This window comes from Castor canadensis, chromosome 16, assembly GCF_047511655.1.
Source record: "Castor canadensis chromosome 16, mCasCan1.hap1v2, whole genome shotgun sequence".
In the NCBI taxonomy this organism is placed as follows: domain Eukaryota; kingdom Metazoa; phylum Chordata; class Mammalia; order Rodentia; family Castoridae; genus Castor; species Castor canadensis.
In genome coordinates, this window is record NC_133401.1 from 3,949,263 (window position 1) to 3,973,343 (window position 24,081).

At 47.2% G+C, this 24,081-nt stretch overlaps 1 protein-coding gene across 18 annotated transcripts in view; it reads right to left on the reverse strand.

The window, feature by feature from the left end:
* Znf536 (zinc finger protein 536) overlaps positions 1 to 24,081 on the reverse strand; it is a 463,499-nt gene that overhangs the window by 130,290 nt on the left and 309,128 nt on the right. The window contains exon 11 of one of the 18 annotated variants that reach the window (XM_074058794.1): positions 21,180 to 22,086. The exons of the other annotated variants lie outside the window; for them this stretch is intronic. Coding sequence (XP_073914895.1) covers positions 22,079 to 22,086 — 8 coding nt within the window. The 3' untranslated portion in view covers positions 21,180 to 22,078. Of the gene's footprint in view, positions 1 to 21,179; positions 22,087 to 24,081 lie in introns of those variants that run through there. 18 annotated transcript variants of the gene reach the window in all.

Consider the following 24,081-nt stretch of genomic DNA (forward strand, 5'->3'; position numbering starts at 1 on the left):
GGAAAGGAGGGATCCTGGCATGGCACGGCAAAGCCAGGACCTCCAAGCACATCAGAAAAGCAGAATGAAGCCTCTTTTTTCTCAATGGTGTCCTGGGATTGTGGGAATTCAAATAACCTTCTAAGACATTTGATTCTGACATGTCCATACCGCTGTTCCTACCACTGGAGGGATACAGCTTGCACACCTCTCTTGTGCCTTGGCTTGTTTCCTCCCACTCTGGATCTGGGCTTGGCCACCTGACTTTGGCCAATGGGACAGTAGCTCATGACACCAGCAGAATCATGCAAAAGTGGTGTGTGTTTGTGTTTGGTCTCTTGGATCTTCGCCTGGGTAACCTGCTAGAGGATGAAAACCACATGGCACAGACCTGATTACACCAGCCCAACACGCCTAGGTCAACCAGCCCCCAGAGTGCCTTCTAGACATTGACAGAGGCACGAGAAAGTCCAGCCTGGGTCAACAGACTCATCTTGCCCACCCAAAGACCTGTGAGAGAACAAGTCACTGTAGTTCCATGCACTGAGTTTTGGGATAGTTTGCTACACAGCAGTAACTGACTGCCACAGTTGTAGTGGAAAAAGGATTTGTTATCCAATCAGAAGCAAACCTCTTGTTTTAGCTGTCTGAATTCCTTACACTCACTGAAAAGGAAACTTACCAAGTGATTTTTAGCCTTTAGTTAGCAACTCACAGGTAATGGTAGGAGGCTAAGTCCCAGGTCCAGGGTCAGAGCTTTCTGTGCAAGCCGTGATCAGATGGATTTAGCACTGACTTACTCCATGATGGTTCGACTTAGGATTCTTTGACTTTACCATGGCACACAAGCACTACACTCAATAGAAGCTCCTTCTCTTTGCAGGACGGGGGACTGAACTCAGGGCCCCACCTGCTCTACCACTTGTACCAAACTCCAGCCCTTTTGCTTGGAGTTACTTTCAGATAAGGTCTCACACATTTGCCAGGGCCAACCTCTGACCGTGATCCTCTTACCTCTGCCTCCTGAGCAGCTGGGACTACAAATGTGTACCACCCTGCCCACCTGGAAAGCATACTTTATTTTGGATGTTGATCTTTAATGTGGCAGATGGTCTGTGGTGGGTGATGACCTCTCAAGAGGGTGACGGCAGCTGTGAGAGTCATAGGTCCCAGTCAGTTGCGTGATCACCAGGGAAGCGATCCCATCCTCTCTGCTGCACTCGGTTGTCACCATATTCAACGTACTCAATAATCACACGAGACAGTAAACAGACTTTGTGTTGGCTAATTTTGTTCAATGTTGGCGATGGATGTGTTCTGAGCACATTTAAGGTAGGCTACACTAAGCTAGGACATTTGGTGAAGCAGGTGTACTAAAGTCACCTTCAACTGGACCACGTTTTTGGCTCAGATGAGCCCATTGGGTGTACTCCACACTAAGTCCACTCTTATCCCTCTGAAGCATCTAGCACTCAGCAAAAGCTAAGCCACCTGACCAAGGGCACACAGCTACAGGTGGCACAATAGGGTTGCAAACTCAGTTCTATGTGGTACCAAAGTGGATCTCTTAAATAATGCACCAAGGTACAAATGAGACTGTCCAGGACTAGGTAAACTTCTTTAGAACCCAGGTGCCAGTGGCTCACACCTGTAATCCCAGCTACTCAAGAGGTAGAGATCAGAAGGATGGTGGTTCAAAGCCAGCTGAGGCAAATAGTTTTGTGAGACCCTTTCGCAGAAAATCCCATCACAAAAAAGGACTGGTGGAGTGGCTCAAGGTGTAAGCTCTGAGTTTAAATTCCAGTACTGCAAAAAAACCTCTTTTGAGTAAAAGTCCAAGTGTCACAGATTGTAAACTCAGCCCACTTCAGTTACCACTTGCAAGGGGAGGTCTCTGAGTGAATAGTGTCAGGCCTCAAGGTGTCCTTCCTGAGCTGAGAAGTGGACAACATCACACCTAAATGTTTCTCCAAGACGGCCATCTTTCCAAAGCTCAAAGGGTGCACATTTGTGCTCTGTAAAACAGGACTTCTAAGCAATTCTTTTGAGTTAATAGTGCCCTGTATGAGAGCACCCTTGCCTCCTGTCATCCCGGGACTCAGCAGAAAAAAACGAGAGAACAGACCAGGTTCTCAGTACTTAGATGTGGCCAAGAAGTCGGGGACTACCTCCAAGGGAGACTCTGAACAGGGACACCCCAGGATGTTTTCTGTGTCACGCATTCGACGTGGGCTCAGGATTCCTCAGCCCTGTGGCATGACCCCAAACTCAATTGTACTTGTTACCAAATCTCGTGCTCTTAAATGATACACCAAGGTACAAAAGGGACCGTCCAGGCTCTGACTGAGATGGGGCTTAGGCAAAACGTATGACTCCATTTCTGGGAATCATGCAACTTTTAGTCAGCCAGTCCCCGTCCCCATCCCCCCAGCCCCTACCACCACACACTTCTGGTGCACTAAAGTGATTCCGTTTCTAAAATATCAGGTCTCCAAAACAGCAGTCTTTAAATAACAAAACAAAGTCTACAATTGCCAGGCCGATGTGACAGCTTTCTTCACGAACTCTCTTTGGATTCCACCTCTGCACTTGAAAACAACCATTTTATTTAGGGAGCCAACTTATTCATAAGTAAATAGGATCTGGGGTGGGGGGAGTGAAAGAGCTCAGGAAGGCAGTTATTGGATTTATCGGCACAAAAGCTGCACTGTGGCCGGCAGCAGAGGCTCTCTGGTCCCCGTACCTTTCACAACTAATATGCAACCATATCTGTTTTAAAAGAGTGATTCATTTTTCTCCCGCTGCCTCCCAAAGTCTCTTCATCCCCACCACAGGAAACTCGAGTCCGATTTTAATGAGCTTCAATTGGAATGTGGCCTTTGAAAAGGAGTGCATTTGAAAAGACGGAACATTAAATTTTGTAATGATGTAAAACATCTTCAATTTCTGACAGGACAATGGTGCTATTGTATTTTATGGGTCCACTGACGATTCAAAGGTCACTTTGTATATGACTCCACAGACAGGGGCCGCACTGAATGAAAATTAGGTTACATACGATCAGCTTTATTATTAATCAGACGAAAATGGATTTTTAACATTTTTCTAATGAGCAACAGAGAAGGAAGAAAATATCACGAATCTAACTACAGAAGGCCAAGATCGGCCAGGGCTGAAGACCGCGCCACGGCCATATCAAAAAAGAAAAAAACAGAAAAACGTTCTTTAAATCTGAAATACTTAAATACTATCTCAAAGACTAAAACACAAATGCATGTTTGGGTGTCATAAATACATACAAAAGTGCTGAAATACTTTCTCTAATTTACTGCCTCTGTCCTCTGTTTATAACTAGCTAATATCTGACTGCTCTGCATAGTATATTATCTGGGACCCAAGAATAACAGGCTGGTTGAGATGGTGTCTCTGTGTCTATGATAAATCCTGTTTCCTTGGGGCTTATAACTCAACTGTAAATATGTAATTCAGACTCAAACTTGGCATACAAGGCCTCAGCCAGGAAGCAAATTTACACCATCACCATCACTGCCTCCCCATCTAATTTTTTAAAGCTTTTCTATATTTTTGTGTTGAAGACATGAGGTATTGAAAGAAAAAGCAATAAATAACACTGAGGAGTTGTGACTTCTGCTGCCATTTCTGATTCAAATCATAAAGCTACCTTTCAAGATACTCTTGGTGAAGTAGATCAAGGTATTTAAGGAAAAAAAACCCCCACAAAATTCCAAAAAAAAAAAAAAAACCAGGCAACAGAGGCATATCTAAAGTACAGATCTGCCGGGTGCCAGTGCTCACAACTATAATCCTAGCTACTCAGGACACAGAGATCACAAGGACCGAGGTTCAAAGCCAGTCCCAGAAAAATAGTTTGCGAGACCCTATCTCAAAAAAACCCAACACAAAAAAGGGCTGGCGGAGTGGCTTAAGTGGTAAAGCACCTGCCTTGCAAGTGTGAGGCTATGAGTTCAAACCCCAGTGCTGCCAAATGAACATGCGATCAGGGAAACTGAGGCAGGCTGTGCATGCTTGGCGTGGACCTTTCTAAAGAGCCACACATCCTCAGAAAGTAACAGGTCCTTTCATCTGACCATCCACATGGGAGAAGGGCTGAGTTACTCAGAGCACTACCAAGGACAGGAGCCATCCAGCCCTCAAACTGGCCAGTCTTTGTGGGAGCCCCTTGCCCCCAGACCTCTCCATGCAGCCGGCTCCCAACTCCCGGTGAAGGTATACAGTGAGTCACAGAGGAAAGCGGGTGGGAGCGCGGATGGTGCAGCGTGGCTGGTCCTCACTGTTCAGAACAGAATCTGGCTGTGGAGCCCACAGGTGTGAGCAGAGAACACCACACTACACCTGCAGGGAGAGGACACCTGTTTACCTCCCCAGGAGGTGAGAGAGGGGAAGGTGCAGACAGAAGGCTAAGGAGACGCTGCAATCCAACAGTGAAACAGGGACTTCCAAAATGGCAAGGCCAGGGCTGAGCGCAGGGTTAGCCGTGGAGACAGGAAGGGAAGGAGATGAGGCCCACACAGGACACACGTGCAGGCTTGGAGGGACTTGTCCTATTGCAGGCCACTTGTCCTGTCTCCACTAACACCGCATGATGCCTGACATTGCTTCCTCCATCACGGCAGCAGTCTCACACCTTCCCACCCGCTGTCCCCCCCTCCCCTCCCCCATCCAGCACGGTCCAGATCAGCTCTGGACACTAGTCTACCCTTCAGAGGCTTTCTTCTGCCTGGAGTAAAAGCCAGGATCAGGAGTGCTGTGTAACTTGTGGGGTTCACAAAAGGAAAATATAGGGCCCCCAGTTGGACACTATTAAGAATTCTAAGAGCTGGGCACCAGTGCTCACATCTGTAATCAAACCTACCCAGGAGGCAGAGATCAGGTGGATCACTATTCGAAGACAGCCTGGGCAAATAGTTCATGAGACCCTATCTTGAAAAACCCTTCACGAAAAAACAGGGCTGATGGAGTGACTCAAGGTGTAGGCTCGGAGTATAAATCCCAGTACTAAAACCAAAGAAAAAAAGGAATCCCAAGACAGGAACAAGCAGGACATCAGGTGCAGAATTTCTGCTATGCATGAGGCTTGTGAGACTGTCACCCATGAAGTTGGAGTCCTTACAGTGGCTTACACATCCCGGGGCTGTATTTTTGTGCCTCATCCCTGTCGGTCTCCTGCCAGTTTCCTCCTCAATTTGCTCAAAGGTGCAAACTCTCACTTTGGGGCCTAGGTTCTCATTGTCGCCTCACCTATACCATGCTGTCCTGACCCTCCTGCTGACTGGCTTCCTTCAAAACTCTGCTTGAATGTCACCTCACATGAAGCCCCAGCCCCACCCAGGGCTCCCAAAATTGTGTGCTTGCCTTGTCTTCCTCCAGAATCTTCCCCCTCTAACCTCTCAGCTATTTCACTAATTTGTATTTCCATCTCCATCTTGAATCTGGGATCCTGGCAGGTGGGAGGGGTTCTGTCCCTTCTTTTTTTCTTTCTTTCTTTTTTTTTTTTTTTTTTTTTGTAGTACTGGGGTTTGAACTCAGGGCCTCTACACTTGCTAGGCAGGCATTCTACCACTTGAGCCCCTCCACCAGCCCTGTTTTTGTGTAGGATATTTTCAAGAGAGGGTGTCACAAACTATTTGCCAGTCTAGCACTGAATCATGGTCATCCTGATCTCTGCCTCTGAGTAGCTAGGATTACACTTGTAATCCTGGCTCCCCCATTTTCAGTGCCTAGAAGGGGATCTGACACACTGGAGCTCTAGCAAAATATTTACTAAATGAGCAGGTGCATAAAGATGACACCATTTCCTCAGTCTCCTTTCTCTTGTTGAAATAGGTGATGCCTAAATGGGACAATGGGACCATCTCAAGGACATAGGTAAAGGGCCAACCACCACAAAGTGAGACAGTGAGATACCATGGAAGGAGTGAACGAGTTTCTCTTCAAGCCATGCCAGGGAAGTCATCCCCTGCAGGTGCTGTCGGCGAGGGATGTGCCCAGAGACAAAGCTGAAGGGAAACAACTTTGTGGGGCTGAGGTCTGTGGCTGTTTTGTTCACTTCTGTGTCCCACTGCCAAGAAGAGCGTCTGGCATAGGAGAAATGTCCAGCGAAGACATGGTGAGTGACATCAAGAGTAAACAGATGACAAGTCAGTGAGTAGACAACTGCCCATCTCCTTCCTTGCTGGGCTTCCTGCAAACTTGGTAGCTCCCTGCACAGACCACAGGAGGTAGAGGCTGCCTAAGCAGAGGCAAGCCAGTGTAGACCTGTCTGTGTAGTGCCAAATACAGATGACAACCCACAGCCCACCACCTTCCTGTTGTCACCTTTCAATGAAGGTCTGCACCTAACTCCGGTTCCAGCCAGGAGATACTTTAGTTTCTCACCTGTCAAATCACCCTTGTAGGACTCAGCAGAACCCAGGGAGGGAGAAACCCATTGATTAAAAATATATACATATATCAGCCAGGTGTCGGTGACTCATGCCTGTAATCCTAGCTACCCAGCAGGCAGAGATCAAGAGGATTAGTGGTTCAAGACAGCTCTTGGCAAATAGTTTAACAGTCCCTATCTCAAAAAAAAAAAAAAAAACCCCATCACAAAAACAGGCTGGAGGAGTGGCTCAAGCAGTAAGAGCACCTGCCTAGCAAGCATGAGGTCCTGAGTTCATATGTGCTACAGAATAAATCCATTTCCACCGGGATATACTTTGTCTTAGTCAAATTGATAGAACAAGGTGCCACACTCTGTTTTGTGCTATGTGATGGCCTGCCTGTCATGAGTTCTTCAGAGCATGGTGTCATAACAGCATCAAGCTTACTTGCCTCTCATCTTGGGGACCATCTTGGGGACATGGAAGAGGAACCCTGGATCTCCTGGAACTGAGAGGCCCAGGTGACACCTGTCAAGCCTGAATTCCGTCCTTCTACTCAAGCCCATTGTCTTTGGCTTGGCCTTAGAAAGTAGCAAAGGCAACAGGTCTCTGGCATGCCAGCCAACTTTGTCCTGGCTACCCACTCTCTGGAGGCAACCATAGGCCAGCCTCCCCAAGGACAGGTGAGCCTAGCAGTGGGGGCAGTGGGCCTGGGACTTGCACCCTGGACCTGTGGCTGCAGAGAAATCCACCTCCTTCCTTAAAGGGTCTCTTGCTCTAACCTTTGTTCATGTTTATATCTGTCCTCTGGACCCACTGCAAGTCTACCTTTATGTGTAAAGAACATTTCAAATAGTTCTAGAGGGGAAAAAAGAAACATCTGCTCCACATACCATCTCAATTTGAGAGCAATCTCAACTTAAGATTGCTATAGTTCCTTATTTTACCTGTCAGTATGGCGAAACAGATGCTACTGTAACTAAAAGGAAGGGTGAACTACCTCTTACTGTCCATGGAAGCCAGAAAGGCATGGGTTACAAATAACATAGCAACCAGCTGGGAGGAAGTAAAAACACTAAAATACCATCCACAAATAGCTATTCATTTGAAAGCAGATCACCCAGACAGAAACAGAAGTCCTGGAAAAAGAATGGCTCTGCACACCCTGAGGTGACAGTGTCTACCCTCATGTCTGCCATGTTGGAAGGTGGCAAAGAGGGGCTGAATTTAGGGTTGCCAAGGTCAGTATGGGGTGGAACTTCCCAGTCACAAATTGGTCCAAGCAACAGTTATTAGTGGGAGGTCATCAACCTTTCTCTAATGGCTGAGTTCAGTTGCCAAGGGATTAGCCCATGCTTTCCAGAAGACTTTGAGGGGTGTGGGGATGTAGCCATTTGGGGTCTTGAATAGCTCCAGCTCCCTGTTTATTGAACCCAAAAGGAAAACTTGGCAGGTTGTAATTCAAAGAGTGGAGTCTATCCTGGGCAATCTAGAGATGGAAGACCCTTACCTTGGGAGACACTGGGAAATGCCTGTTTCTCATGATGTCTTCTTTCCAAGATCATGTGACCTCTTCTCTTAGTTTCTACCTTTCCCCCTCTAGCAATGGGTTTAGTGTGCAAAGATTCAGTGATGGTTCCTGCCTTCAACCCACCATCCTGCAGCATAGCTGGTGAGATTTAGAGGAAATCCTTGGGTCCAAGAACTGGCAGAGGCGCTCTGGGTACCAATGCCAGCCCAGTATTGGTATAAGGAGACCTAGGCACTTCAGTCTGCCTTTCACTGCCACTAAATAAAAATAACACAAGTCTTTATTTTTCTCTTGGAGCTCCAGTTTCCCGATCTGTAAAAATGGACATGACAAGCCCGGCCCTGTTGATGATTCCAGCCATCAAGAAACTCAAATGAAACACCCACCCTGTCTGGGAAAACTTTAGGAAGTTCTAATCCCATACACAGAGAGCCACAGGTCCTGAGATCTAAGAGGCTCCCTACATCCCATTACTTCCCTGTTTCAGGGTCTTCATCTTTGCTAATCCCTTTCCTAGAGATATGCCCCCTTCAATCTCTGCATGGTTGGCTCCTCATCACACTCAGGTCTCTCCAATTCCCCCGCCCCCTGCAAAGGAGGCCTTCCTTGACCTTCAGGCTATATGCTCCTGACCCATACTACTCTTTAGCCTTTCCCCATCTTCTTCATCTTTATATTCTTATCACAAGCTGAGGTTATAATATATATTTGATTATTGTCAGTGTCCCATAGAATGTAAGCCTCACAAGGGTGATGGCCTTGGTCGCTTTGCTGATGACCTTCTCTCAACTCTCTGGCATAACTGAACATGTGCTAAACAAGTGACCAGTTGGCCGCAGTAACATCCAGGGAAACAATCTTCTTTCTAAAAGGTTTCCAGAGCGTGTCATCTCTTTGTTACCCAGAACAAAGCCAGTGGGGTGGAGGGAGGATGAAGCCAGGAGGGGGAGGCCATAGGAGTCTCCAGTCCTGTCAGAATGACCCTCCACTCACAGGGGATCTGCCTCTTCCATTTGCTTCCCCCACATCCCATAACTCCCTTTGTAGTCCCATTTTACATCCTACTCTTGGGATTGGGACCTGGAACCTTAGCGTGACCAATAGTTACAGAGTCACCTCTCCTAGAATTGCACAGAGGTAGTCTGCTTTCCCAGGCTGCCTACAGAGAACACCAGCCACAGGAAGCAGAAGAGAAGAGTCTTTTTCCAGAGAAGGGCTCTTATCATATTTTATTTTTTGGTCCATGGTTCTATGCAGAAGATGACCACACGAATCCAAACACATAGTCTACTTGAGTCAAGGCTGCATTGACATGAGAGACCTGCCTCTTACTCCCACCTCTGAAATGGTCCTTCCCTCTGTAATACCAGTTGCCTGGAAGCTACAAGGGTGGGTCACAGGAACACCAAGTGCCACCAAGAAGGAGGCACTGCTTATGGCTGTCCCAGAGGGTCACCTAGAGGGACCAGGTTGGACTGTGAAAGCAGCACCCACCCTTGTCTCTGGTTCACAGCCAAGGGAAAGTCCTTTCCTGATCTACACACTCAAGATGGCCTCTCACCCATGAGTTTGAAGATTAAAACAGGCTGCCCCACCAGAGAATCAGAGATGCTGGGAGAGTCTGGTATAGCTGGTGGGATGGGCCTGGGATTCAGAAGCCAGATATTGGAGTCACAGTGCCCAAAAGGAATGGAGAATAAGAGAAGGTGGTGGGCATAGAAGAAATGAGAGAAGTAGGCAGCCAGTGCACGATCTTTCACAATCCTTACCAAAGAAGGTTATGGCCACCTGGCCTGTGGGTCATTCCCCAATTTGACCTCATCAATGCCCCAAGCATATCCTCAAAGGTCAATCACCCTCAGCTTGTGGCCCACTCCTGGTCTCCAGAGATCCCCTTCTCAGAAGACTCAGCTTGAAACCAGACCTGGAGAGACCCAGTCTCCACTCCCACCCCCACCCCAGGCCCCTCTGCCCACTCTTTCTCCCAGGCACACCTCTTTCTTAGAAGATTGCCTATAGGGCTTCTAAAAAGGGAAGTATGCTAAGATGTAAAAAAAGCAAGACTGAAAATAAAAATGGGGGGATGGAACTGAAAAAGAGTCTGACTCCAAACAAGTCTGTGTGCCTCAACAGGAAGGTGGTTAGGCGCTTGGTGGACCCAGCATGGGACCCACTTGTGCTCTTTTGAGGAGAAGGGGCAGCTGACCGCTTGTCTGCAGGATGTGTTTTGATAACTCCCAGAAATGAGAGGGTGTTTTATGGGAGGGTAATTGGGCATAATTCCCTTTATGACTTAGAGTCCACAGGCAGCTTCTATAGCTGGCCCTTACTTAGAAACACCAGTGGCAAGTGCTATTTTCATAGTCAATTTATTCAAGACTCCATGATTTTTTTTTTTTGAGGAGACATCACAAACACAAAAAAGGGTATATTTATTGATATGTTTAAAATATAGGTTTTTAACTGGATTCCTTAGCCCTTAAAAAACAAAATAAAGAGATAGACAGATACAATTATGTTCTGACTGGTTTCCGCCAGCCTGCCCAATGGGAACGTTTGTATATAGTTCTCAGTGGCCCTGAAATCTGCTTAGGAAAGCAACAAGTCCTTTGTTCTGTTGACAACAGTTATTACAATTAATTCATTTTGTGATTGGTACTTGCGCTGAGTGACAAGGTGTTATTTTACCTCAGTAAAAGTTAAAGTGGTAATACCTACGTGCACAATGGGTAGACTTGCTATCTATCACTCAGGGGAGAAGAAAAGGCTGACTCCGGGCTGCCTCGCAGCTGCCACCCTCGCGATGCTACTTCGAGCTGGGGGGAAGGTGCTGGGGTTTTTCTGCTACAAGTTTCTGCCTCCAAACACTGTATTTTCTGCAAACTTTTGCACAAAAGCCTGAGTTCCAATGGTGACATGACTTGGAGGAGGGTCACACAATGGGAGAAGCTAATGTTAGCTCGAGGCCAAGCCTTGCTACTTGACTGGCCACTGCTTCTACAACTTGGAGCTTCACCAAAAAGCCTGGTGCGTTTACCCACACAGCCTTGGTGCTGTGGACACTCAGGGCTCAGCCATTCTCTGTCAGGGAGGCTGTCCTGTTTGGAGGAGGCTTAGCACCCTCCCTGGTTCCTACCCATTGGATGTCAGTGGTATTAACCACTGCCAAATGTTCCCTGGGGAAGAAAATCTCCTCACTCCCAATGTGAACCACTGTTGTGTGCAACCCCTGTGTTGTAGATAGAAGGTTCAGGAATCCCACACACATTTTGATCTCATTACAAGATGTCTGAGCTGAGGAGGCTGGCTAATCCAGAGGTACCGAAATAGGGGAGGTGGGGTCACAGCCCCTCAAAGGACAGGACACAGTAGGACGATGGCCCTTTTATGCCATGTAAAAGGGGTGAACTATGGAAAGTGAAGCATAAGAGAACGGAGGACCTCAGCAAAGACAGCCAAGGAAGACATTTGCCTTGGTAAACTCTTTTAAGCTATGATGACCAAGACAGGGAAGCTTCTGGTTATAAAAATGTATATTAATACCTCAGTACAAAACCTTGTCACTACTGCTTACTCATAATTTCAGTAATTATACAACGGGCTTCCAACACTTCTGCTTAGCTGAGTACTTCAGGGGCTTGGTTGTAGATCAGTGGTCCCCTCTCTGCCTTCCACAAATTCCTACTGATTCATCACTTGACGCCTTTATAGCTTCCACTGATTCTCATCCAGGAAGGGGTGCCAAATAGGGCAAGGCTGGCCCAGTTCTAGAAAATCATCTCAGGGAGCACCTGAGTGGTTCCCTGGAGAACAAGAGGTGAGGTCTTGAGGCACAGAAGCATGGAGGCCATACTTCCTCTGCAGAGCAGGTCTGTTGGTTTTCTACAGCAGACATATGGAGACAAAGTCCCACATCCTTGGCTGCTGAGCCAGGGCCCTAATGAGTCAGTACTGAGCTCCTGTTGGCTCGAGCACCCCAGAGCCCAGCTGAATGTTACCAGCCAGCCCAAAATCCATTGCAGTATGCCCAGCTCAGCCGAACTTGACCTGTCTGGACCATCCACATTGGAAAGCCATCAACAGACAGCCGTGGGAATCTTCCCAACTTTTTTTTTTTAAGAGTATTTATCACTTCCTCAAAATCAATCGTATATTTTAAATTAAAACAAATGACTACTTCGACACCAATCAATACTTGCATCTTTGCCTTTTAACAGGTAAAAAGTTGACTGTAGAGAAATCCTCAGCTTTGTTCCCATCAATTCTATTGTAATATAATTCAATATTTAATAAATATAATCCTCTTTGTGCACAACAGCGTCATAAAAAATGCAAAAGATTTCATGGTATCTAAGATCTCCCAAGGTGGAAAATGTAGCCTGTTCCCCCATGAAATCCCAGCCTGGATGCCTTTCTCTCTTCCTTCACTTATCAGGAACTGTTTATTCCTATTAAGTCTTAAAAAAAAAATAAAAAGGGTTTATATATTTAATGATTCTAAAACCAAAATGCTACCTACTATCTGCACAATTGCCATTTCATCTCTTTAAACTTCTTTGGCTTGACGTTTTTAAAAGGGCAAAAGCAGAAAACCCTTCTATAATACCTAATTTGTACATCTGCGTTTCCCTCTGACTAGTACTGCACCATATGTTTTTAATTATCGTAATAGCCCTAAAGAACCTGTTCGGTGGGAAACACATATGATCCTTTTATTACTGGTTTGTAATTTAAACAGTTTTAACAGAAAAGGTCTGGCTATAGAGGAGTGACAGGCTCAAAGGCCTCAGATCCCAGCCACCGACCTCTGGAAGTTCAAGTTCACATCCCACCCAGCGAGGGAGCTCCCCCTGCCCCCCCTGCTCCACAGAGGTAATTGGGCACATATGAAGCAGCTCTGTGGGACTTTAAAAGATATAACCGGGGTTGCTGGGGATTCTAGGTTTGCTCACACCATCAGAATAAGGCTGGTAAATATCATTGCACTTTGACCTCTGCTTCTATCTGGGTTGCAGGCTAGCCCTGCAGCAGCCCAGGCCAGAACACCTTGCTGGTGTCCAGGCCATCCAGTCTCCACTCCCCTCAACACACCTGCACCCCAGGGAGCAACTGAGAGGTGAGTGGTCAGGTTTCCTTGAGGCTCTTTCCCTTCCAGGGAAGGGGGAGACAACAGGTTTTGGGTGTTTTTTTCCATGAGACTGGGAAATGTCTGAATAAATACAGTCCCCAAAATAATTGATTTGCAGACTGTGAAAGGAGAGAACTCTTGAGGTCATCAATGCATCTTTATCATTTGTGGACAGATAAGGGTCACATGGCCTACAGTCCAAGACCACATGAGTCACAACCAACACACCTAGTCACCTCCTGTCCCCCCCAGCACCCTTTCCTGCCAGCTTCTGAGTAGAAATTCCTAGGTTCTCTCTGGGATTGGAATTGCTGTTTGGAACTACCCCAGACTCACAGGTTGGCAGGATTGGGCTCTTTTTATTTATTGGTTGGTTGGTTTATTTTGGATCTGTCTCAAAAGAGCTTTAAAGGCACAGGAAAGTGGCAATGGAGATGGTCACACAGGGATCTCCACTGCCTGGCTCTGAACCTCAGCTTCCTCGCTCACTTGCTGGTGATTTTAGGTCAGACAGAGACCATCTCTGAGCCTCCATATACCTGAGGAAACACTAGTACCCTTCCTAGGGTAAAAGGTAAGGATGTCATTTGCAGTGTCCCTGACAAGAGGCTGAGAACAGGACCTGGCCTTGGCTCATTATAAGGACTTCTTTTTGTTGTTTTCTTTTGGAGGCAGTGTCTCACTGTGTAACCCAGGCTAATCTTGAACTCCCAATCCTCCTGCCTCAGCTCCCCAAGTGCTACGATTCCCAGGCATGCGCCACCTTACCTGGTTTCATAGTAAGTACTTATTATTTTAAAATAAACTTAGAAGTATGGCGCTGAGGGCTGGATCCTGCTGCTAAGGCTTGCCAGAGCCAGTCCTTGGGTATCAGAAAATGACGGAGAAATGACGATTGCTGCTGGAGTCAAGATGGTTGGTTTTTGAGAGGAACAAAAGCTGTGGATTGTGAGTGAGTTCTGAGTAACTTCTCCCAGGCATGCAGGGCATAGAGGCAGCAAGCATCTGGGCTGCTGGGTTCACTTGGCTACATTCAAATCTGACTCTGAAATATGTCACTTTGATGTGTGTGTCTGTGTGTATGTGTATGGTTGGTCACAGCCTGATATTGGAAACACATTGCATAGAAAAGTGATGTAATGTAATTGTGTAATTGACAATACTACCTGCTACAATCTAGGGACACTGTGCTGTCACCAGGCTCAGGGCTCAGCACCTGACATGTGCATTTCACTACATCACTTCTCCCTGGCTCTGTGGATACTTTACTTCGTGCTATGTGCAGCAGACTAAGCTGGAGTTCAGGGGGCCCTGGAATGGGCAGATCATGGCTTGAATAGTTGGGACACCATTCCGTGTAGTAGAAAAGTCCCTGAGAGTGAGTCTCCTGATGTCTGTCTCTTGGCCTTCGTTTTGTCATTGTTCTGACATCTCGTGTGGTGAATTTGCTTATGCAGAGGTGGTAGGTAAGCAGAACATACTGAAAGACCCACCTGCTGAGGACCCCTCTGACTTTAAGGGTTGCATAACAAAATGGGCCAACCCTGGGCAGCCCCCCCTGCCTCAGTGGGGAGGCTCCCTGGACAGGGTGAGGCTCACCACACATCTCATCCTTCCTCCTTGTGAGTGAGATCGCTCCCTGGCTCAGCCCTCAGGACACACATAGCCACCCCTGCCCTTGAAGTAGCAGTGCAGGAGTCACAGCTGGCAGCGCTGACTGACCAAGTGACCCCAGCAGACCCTCTGGTAAGTTTAAAAGAAAAAAAAAAGGAGGGGAGACAACACAGCCCCCAACCAGAGGGGCTGCATTCTCCTTGTGGCAACAAGAGGACCAGATGGCCACCCTCATTTGAGATGTCAATAGTGACCGCTGAAGTCAACACATAGCGAGTGTGTCTTCATCACAGTGAGTCCTTCCTGCGCTGGACAAGATCACCCTGACCCGCCTCTCAAGGAAATGTGACCTTCTTAATCACAGGCTGCTCCAAGGCGCTAGATGGACTATGGGGGCCCCACAGCCAGTGATGACTATCTCCACACCCCCGTCCCCCAACGCGTGCCCAGGGCCAGCCCAGTTCTGCTTGCCCAGCCAAGCCCTGGCTGCAGTGAAGGAGCCGAGCCAACCATTTCCAATGTTGGGAATAATAACTCACATTGCTAGGATCCCATCTGCACCCAGCGAAGGCAGAGCAGCAAAACAGCATAAAACACAAAGTTCCCACAGACAACATCTGTCTTAGCGCAAACAATGGACCATTATCTTGTAAATAATTCTGATTAAGCAGCAGCTTCTCCTCCTGAAACTAGCTGCTGGGGAGTAGAGAGGGAGGAGGGCCAGCTGGAGCTCCTAGCCAGGCCGCCAGGTGCTGCCCTGGGGACCTCACCTGACCCTGCAGCCTCCCAGAAGCCTCACCAAGAATCTCCATGTACAACCTCTTCCCAGCCCAGCTCCAGCAGCAGGGTGGGCATCAGACCATGGATACCCTGCCACCTGCAGCTCAGCTCAGGCCACTTCTACTTCTGGAAGGCCTCTCCTTTCTGTTTCTCTCTCTCTCTCTCTCTCTCTCTCTCTCTCTCTCTCTCTCTCTCTCTCTCTCTCTCTCTCCATCCAGATCCAAGTCTACAATTCTCTGACTTTAGGACTTTCACTTTCTCTCACTCTCTGGTCCCCTTTGCCCTGGGTTCCTCTATGGCTCTCTCTCCCTTCCTTCTGCCCTAAGCTCCAGGGGGTGGGTCACCCCAACACAATGAGAAAGGGGTCCAGTCTGGGGGATTTTGAAGGTGGCTGTCCTCAAACTGTTCTTGGGCTTTCTTGCTGGGAGTTGTCAGGCCTAGGGAAGGGGTCCACCAGCATCTTCCTTCCCACCACTGGAGCACCCGTCACGTCCAGCCCGACACTCAGACCCTCTCCCACTTGTGTGTTCCAAGATAGTGAGTCAGTCTGCCAGATTCCTGCCCTGTCACCCACTTCACATGGCATCTTCTGCTAAAAAGTGGGGACCTCACAAAACCGTTCCAATATTATGGAAATCTAGCTGTTTAGCCTGTATAGATGAGAGGTCATCACTCATTTTATCCCAAAGTCTCAAGAAAATTTCCCCTAAGATTTAGAACAAAGTTTTAATGTAAAACGGAAGCCCTGGGGACAGTAATCCTGCTCCCACTATCTGACCATAGAGATCTTTGCTGTCATTTTCCTAATTGTAAGTCCTTTAAAAAGAAGGAAAGGAGGAGTGGCTCAAGTGGTAGAGTGCCTGTCTTATACACACAGGACCCTGAGTTCAAACCCCAGGACCATCAATACATATGTATGCATATAAATATATATGTATAACTATATATGTATACATATACTATACTCTCTCTTTCTCTCTCTATCACACACACACACACACACATGGAGCAACTGAGTTACAGCCAACAGGGATCCTTCTGTAGGATCTCCCTTAGGCCTCCAGTACGGGGATCCCAGATAGGGGTCCAGACAGAGGCCTTTAAGGGATAGTATAATTGGCAACACCAGGGTGCCATATCTCACAGCACCCTTCCTGGATCCTCTGCCCACTTTGCAGGGTCTTAGCAGGTTCCCGGTTCTCATGGAATTCTGTCTAGGGCTTGCTTGGCAACAGAAATCCTAAAATAATTGAGATAAGGTTGACTTGTCAACCTCCAAGTTTTTTGTCATTTTATTCTCTTAAGCGTGTCCCTGTTTCCTGTTTGATGGATGATGGTACTGAGGCAGGTGGTTTAAGAAGCGTCATGTCAAGGCATTCCAGTGACCTGGGAACAGTGCGTACTGTCCCAAGCGTAGGGCTTGCTAGCTGAGAGTGGCTGTGAGTGGCCCATGCAACACCGAATGGAAGGATGGAAAGAGTAGAACGGCTCCAGGGAGGGAAAGAAGTGGATGTAATCTTTTCTTGCCTCTCTGGTGCAAAATGGTCTGCCAGTCCTTGTCTCTCGGGACCTGTGTTCTGACCAATCCTGGGCATGTGTGTTGGGTGGAAGTGGCAGACATGGGGCACCTATATCTGAGAGAGACATGCTGATTCACAGATTGATATCTGCAAATTGCTGAAGAAATCCTCAATCGTCATGAAAAATGTCATCTTCTCAAGCTCAGTTGTGAGCACAAGAGGTTGAAAACAGAAAACCATGTCAACTAATCAGCTTTTTCTTTACACTTTATGAAGCCGAAAATCCAGTTCCACCGACTCCCTTTCTCTCTCTCTTTTTTCTGTTTTGACTGACTTCCAGAATTAAAAGAGAAATCCCTCAATGGTCTGATGATTTAATAAAAATATCTCTGAGGATTGCCAAGCCCTCTTCCCTGGAATAGAAGGTGGCCCTACTCAATCCCACCCGCTGTGTTCTTGCTTGCTTGTGGACCGGCCAGCTTCGCTCTCATTTTCCGGGATCAGTGCTCCTGAGGACAAAGGACTTAGAGGTCCCAAATGGTCATCTGAAAAGTCAAGGCTATGTGTCATGAGAGTTGAAGACTTTGACACCTACGAAGGTCTTGAGAAGCCATTCAGGCTTCCCCCTCCTTCACTGATGAAGACAAATAGGTTGTGTGAGCTCCGTGGAACACAGCTGATGCCAGGTACCAGGTCTTCTGACCCCCAGGCCGGCCCTCCATTCCTGCCTGGGGACAAGCCTGCTCTTTAACTCACAAGCTGGGTGCTTTGCAACACTTAAAAAAAGCACTTCACTTCCACAGAGACATGGCTTGGGCAGTGGAGCTAGGAGAGTGGGAAGCTGTTTGGGTCAAGGGGTTTCCTACCATTTGTAGTGGACACTGTGGGGACCTGCCCCTTCCCTCTGGTTACCTGACATGCCAGTGACCTCTACTTGCTCTTTGCCTGGGGACTTTTCCAGTGACCATAAGATGAATGCTTGACCATGTGGTGGGCTGAAATGACACTGTCAATAAGATGCAGAGCTGGTGAATAACACCCTCCCGCCCCCCTGCACACACACACACCCTCACCAGAGGCATGGCTCGGAGGGAGGCTCTCCCAGTAGCTTGAAGGTTCCAGAGGGATTAATGCTTTCCACAGCAGTGAGCTGTGGGAACATACTACAGCCATACTTTTCTTTCTCCCCACCGCTCCCTCACACTACCTGCAAGGGCCTCCCACACCAACTCTCTGCACCCAGGTCTTGATCTATGGGTGATCTCAACCATGTCACCACGGGAGTCTTAGAGGAGAGATTATTGGCTCCTCACCCAGTGGGAGCCCTTAATTATCCACCCACACAGAGTCAACTCTGCCTCAGGCAAAACATCCACCTTCTCCAGATCTTCCCCAGGTCTATGGCAAACCTTGGAGTGGCCCTGACCTGTGATCAGCCCAAGCCATCCCCCAGGGACGTACAAACTACTGAACTCAAAACAGAAAAACCACTTGTCTATCATATAAAACGGGCAATAATTTGGCAAATTAATTGCAAATTTGTTTTCCCTACTTGGTTGCATCTCTCCTTTTATGTGGATAATTGAGAGCATTTTATGTTAATTTGACAGCAGGAATTTCAAAATGGAAACTTGACCTTGTGAGCAGTGGGTTACCATTAAATGGGTGTGTCCGGACAACTCCACAAAGAACGTGGAAGGCAAACTCCTCATGAAGCCAGCCAATGTCAGGGTGCACAAATGGGTATTTTTGCTAATGAAATACTTGCACCAAGTTCTCTGACTTTAACCTTCAACATGTCATTGTTTGCCCGAGACGGAATCTGTTACCTTAGAGGCAGCGCTGTCAATGTGCAGCTGTGTATTCAGGAAGATAACAAATCGTTGATAACTCTGTCCCAAGTTCAGAGTCCCCCAAGTTCACAGTATGTCAATTTCACTAAAAGCAAATATACCGCCAAATGTGTAGGAAGGAAGCAGTGATCTGATAACCCTTTCTGCAGCTATCACGCCCCTTCCGGTCTCTCCCAACTGAGGTCACATATATGTGTGTACATGACCTTGTAACTTGATAATTCTGCTCCAGAGACAGGGTTTAGAGGTTTCTCATGCATTTCAGGCCAGTGGGCTATCGTGTTGGAAAGGCCTTGATTGTAATCCAAGGGCAGATCCAATGGGGGGGGTGTTTGTGTCTGCCCCAAGTCTGACTCCAAACAGCTGGGGCTTTCTCTAATTCCACATGGAACTGGGTGAAAATTCTGGGGGAGACAGGGACCAGCAGGAGACAGAATTGCTAGTCTTTATGCAGAGTTGTGAGATTAAGATGACTCGTTCCAGAGGCCCAAATTCACCCAGCTCCCCTACAAGAAGGAGACAGGATGTCCCCCAAGAACATTCAACTGGTGAGAAGGGACTTGTTACCAGAGGTGGGAGTGGTGAGGAGGAGGGGGGCGGGGAGCAGGGGAACTGTAAGACACTAGGAGGTGGGGAAGGGGCTGGGACTGAGCTCCTAACAATCCACAAAGGTCTCATCTGAGCTTGAGAAGTTTCCACGAGGGAACAACTGAGGAAATACCCTCTGCTTTACAAACGGAAATGCTACCCACTCTTCAGATTAGAGACCCCATTAGGGGGACTGGGCCCCTGTGGAAGGAAGAGAGAGCTGCAGATGCCTGCATATGTGGCTCAAGGGAGCCTTCCTAAGCTGTCAGCAGAGGGGCAGATGATGTGTTCCCTTCTTCAGGGTTCCTTCCTCTCTGGCTTTGCACTCCCTCATCCTAAGGGCTGGCCCTCAGGCTGCACCTGGGCCCCTCAGAGCTCCCATCCTGGCCACACTGACCAAACCAGCACGTGTGATGGTGTCTGTCTGACTTCCAGGGAACATGCTAGTGACCACAAATGATGGATAATGCCAGGGACACTGTGCTCAGCCCTGGGCTTGTATGAATCCACCTGCTTTTTTATTTTATTTTTTTTTTGCACCCCACTTCCCTTGGGGCAGTTTACCAGACTTGGGCCATATCAGAAATGAAGATGAGATTACAGGAACCTCCCTTTCTGTGCAAGCACAGTCTGCACCCCGTCAATCTGGCCCGCTTGGATATGGCCAGGTAGACCTGGGCAGTGAGAGTGCTACAAGTTTGGAACCAGTCCCATTTTCCACTGGAACCTACAATTTCACCTGCAAGGAATCAGGAGACTGAACTCTGGGGAGGGCTGAAACCTTCTCCAAGATCGACATTTTCCATTTAGGGCTCTTGTCACATCTCAGACTTAGGCCTCTCATTTTCCATCTCTCCCCCAAGTAAGAGGAAGCCTAATGCTATCCTTCGGTCTTTGGGGTCACCTTGAGAAACACTGAAAGAGGAAATGTTTCAACCAGTCAAAGTTGTGTCATTGTCCAGTTGCAAGGCCAAGGCTGTTCCAGTGGACATCCTTGGACCTCAGTCCCCTTGTTGAATGCTTTCTTTATTTGGGGGTATGAATTACAGACTTGGGATTTTAAATTCTATGCCCTTTCCCCACAGGACCAGCTGGACAAAAAGCAGGGCTGTGCACGGAGTTGAGAAACTGGCAAAACATACCTAGGCCAAGAAGCTTGGAGTCCCTGTGAAATGGCAACGAAGCCAGGCACATAAACACAACCCTTTCCTTTCTGCATCCTGCCCCATTAGGAGGCAAGATGTGTGTTGGGGAGGTGGAGTCGGGGGGAGGAACAGGCAAAGTCTACTACAATGAACACAGGCATGACTAAAATGTTCCCAAACTCCACTCATCCTGAGTACCTGTCCATTAACAACTTCCCTTTGCAGAATAAAAAGAAAACATTCAGCTTTGAGGCAAGAAGATGGGTATAAGCTTTTGTTCCCACTTCTAGGATTGGGTACTGAAAGCTCTGTGCCCAAGTCCCCTTCCCCATCCCCACCCACAAGTCTGTGAGTAGCAGTAGGGTCCAGATGCCTCAGAGTTACTTGACAGAGACAGGGACACACGTCATCTGGATCTCAAGCACCCATCACAGCCCTCCCACCCAAATCAGGAAGTCCCTTTTCTGCTGTGTGTTTAGACATTGTTGCTTACAGGACCACCTTAAAGATGGATGGAAAATGAAAAATGATTCCCCAGGTGTCCTGTTGAGGTTTCCAACAGAGAGAAGAAGAGCAAGGGGTGAAGGGGGAGAGGGGTTGTGAAATGTAGTAACATAATGACTCAAAACTGCACTACTGTTTCACAGGTTTTTTATTAGCAATACCAAGATAAGTTACGAAGCATTTTTAGTACGGTTTAACATTCCATTCATAAATGACCTAACTTGTAACTCAGCATACAGCACACTTAAAGATATAGTTTGACACGTATTCAGGAAGCTACAATTATGAGAACTCACATGTCTTCATTACCAGGAACACCTTAATATATCTTCTAATTACTTCAACAATAAGCTAGTGGAGAGCACACGATAAACCCACTGCAAGTTTATACATCTTGCTTCAATCACTGATTTGAAGTTGTGAATGTCAAGGTGCTGTTCGCTGGAATTTTACTGTCATCTGTTCCTGGTTAATACGACACAATGTTAAACTAGCAATACTTCTGCTTAAATACTACAGAGAAAGATAATTACTGTACTTTTCTGTATTCTTCTAAAAGTGTTACATAGTACATGGCAATCAGGTACAAGCGGTAGGTGCCAGAGAGACCATTACCGGGCCCACTTCTGTAAGCTCAGGTGAGCTGGTAGAATAGACCCCCACCCTCCTCCCAGCAGGTTTTCCACAGGTTGAGGGACCTGCAATTCACCAGCATTTGTCACTCAGGATTTATGACTTTGAGGGAATTTTTCTCTCCCGTTCAAACTACCAAGCCTTTGCAATCCATGACTTTAATAGTGAAACATATGGGATAATATTTTTAGCTTCCTTGATTCTTTGCTATATATACTGTAGGTTGGTGTGCCATGTGTATACAGTACCTATGCCAATAAGTAATTATTTATTCAAAACACATATGTGTATACATTCTTCTCTTGACTTTACACGATTGACAAGCTGCAGATAACCACCAAGGAGCACGAACAGACAAGGAAGGGCAAGTCCAGATAGACCGACTAGGACAGGGGGTTGTCACTTACCTGCAAGAAAACATGCAGATTCATTAACCAAATCCAGAAACCATTTGGGGCTCTAGAGACATTTGAAAGCAAGGGTAGAGCCATATCCCCTAATTGTTTAACAGAATAATGACAATAAAGCAATATTTATAAAATTTGGTCCTTCCATCTCTGGCGAAAGCAAGAATAGTCTACATGATTACAGCAGGTTGGCAATTAGACGTAGAGGTGCTGTTGATCAGCACTAAGTAATAGGGGATAATTGCTACTCATTTGAAACCTGGGCTTTGCATACAACATCTGAAAATTAAAAAAAGAAAGAGCGTGATTCCTTCTGCAGCTGACATGTGGCTGAATCTAGATGGCTGTCATAATCCCAACCACGACTCCACTCAGCAGCCTAAGGAGGTAGATGGCAGAGCTTATGCCCAGGGAACCTGAACCCACTGTATGGCCCAGACTGGGGAGAGGGACTACACTGTCTCTATTTTAGATGGCAGAACCTCACTTGTTTAGAGACTTTGCATTTCACCACAGACACGAGTGCCTGTTCTGACAGCTCTCTCTTCTCCCCACGTGCTCCTCTCCCATCCTAATCTTAAAATACATACAGAATTTGAACCAAATAGCTTAGCTGTTCTCTTCTCCCTCCTTGACTTGATCCTGGGCAGTAGGTTTCATGCAACCCAAAGAGAATATGGACTCAGCAGCCAAAATGACTGCTACCAGACTTTTCTCCTGCTCTAAGAGGCACTGTTGATTCAGACAGTAGCTTTTGGAACCAAAAACATGCAGCAAAAGGAGGAACATAAACAGGGCTAAATGTCAACCGTGTTTGCCGACTTACAGACACCATCCATTTGTTTGTTGAGAAATGACGAGTGGACCATTTGGCAAATACAATGACATTCGCACAACAGTCCTGTCATCTTGCAGTGTGAACGACATCACATCGGTGGCATTCCCGTTTCATTTAAAAACATGGAAGAGGAGGAGGAGAAAAATACCCAAAGATTTTGGAAAGGGATGTTGCTATCCTAACAGGCTGTGGCTTTGTCAAACATGGCACCCAGAGTGTGCTCTTGGGTGAGGGTGAAGGAGGGCCTAGCAGAGGATGCTAGTTTCTATAGGAGGACCAAGGGTCTCCTGTGTTTTGTCCCATCAGAGTCCAGTTAGAATCTCCCTGGCCCATTTTGAGGCAGGAGGCAAGGCACAGCAGGCAGAATGGAGTGGTGATTTGTATGAACTTACAAAATATTGCCCTTGGACTTTACAGCAGGTTAAACAGCCCTTCCTCCTGGCCCTGAACCCACACTGTGACTGAGAGCAGGTTGGACCATGGACGTCCCTCATCAGCCTATAAATGGCCAAATGTGTCCAGGAAAGTGAGGGCATAAGGAAGAGGAGAAGGAAGGATGATTGCTCACGTGGCTGAAAATACTGCACTCAAAGGTCCCCTGGGCTGTGCACACTTGCAGGCTGGTTGGCCTTCCTTGGGTCAGCCAGATGTAGCCTGGGTTTCCATACACTTGGCAGAAGGGAATTCTGGTCAGGTGCTGGTGGCTCACACCTATAATCCTAGCTTACTCAGGAGGCAGAGATCAGGAGGATCATGGTTTGAAGTCAGCCAGGGTGAAATAGTTCATGAGATCTTATTTCAAAAAGCCCATCACAAAAAATGGACTGGTGGAGTGGCTCAAAGTATAGGCCCTGAGTTCAAACCCCAGTACCACAAAAAAAAAAAAAAAAAAAAAGGAAGAGAATTTAGTACTTCTCTTCCTGTCCTATTTCCCTGATTTAACCTCCTTCCTTCTTAGATTGTTCCAGAAGACCAACAATGACCATAGGCAGTGTATCAGAGTCTACAGGTGGGGTCTACACTCCTACATACTCCATTCTTATGGATTTTCACATACCCTAGCCATGGCTCCATTAGAAGTCTCTAAATAGCCATAGTACTGCTTGACCAAAGATAGAGGGGACAGGATTTACTTCCTCTCCCTAAGCACTTGCCCA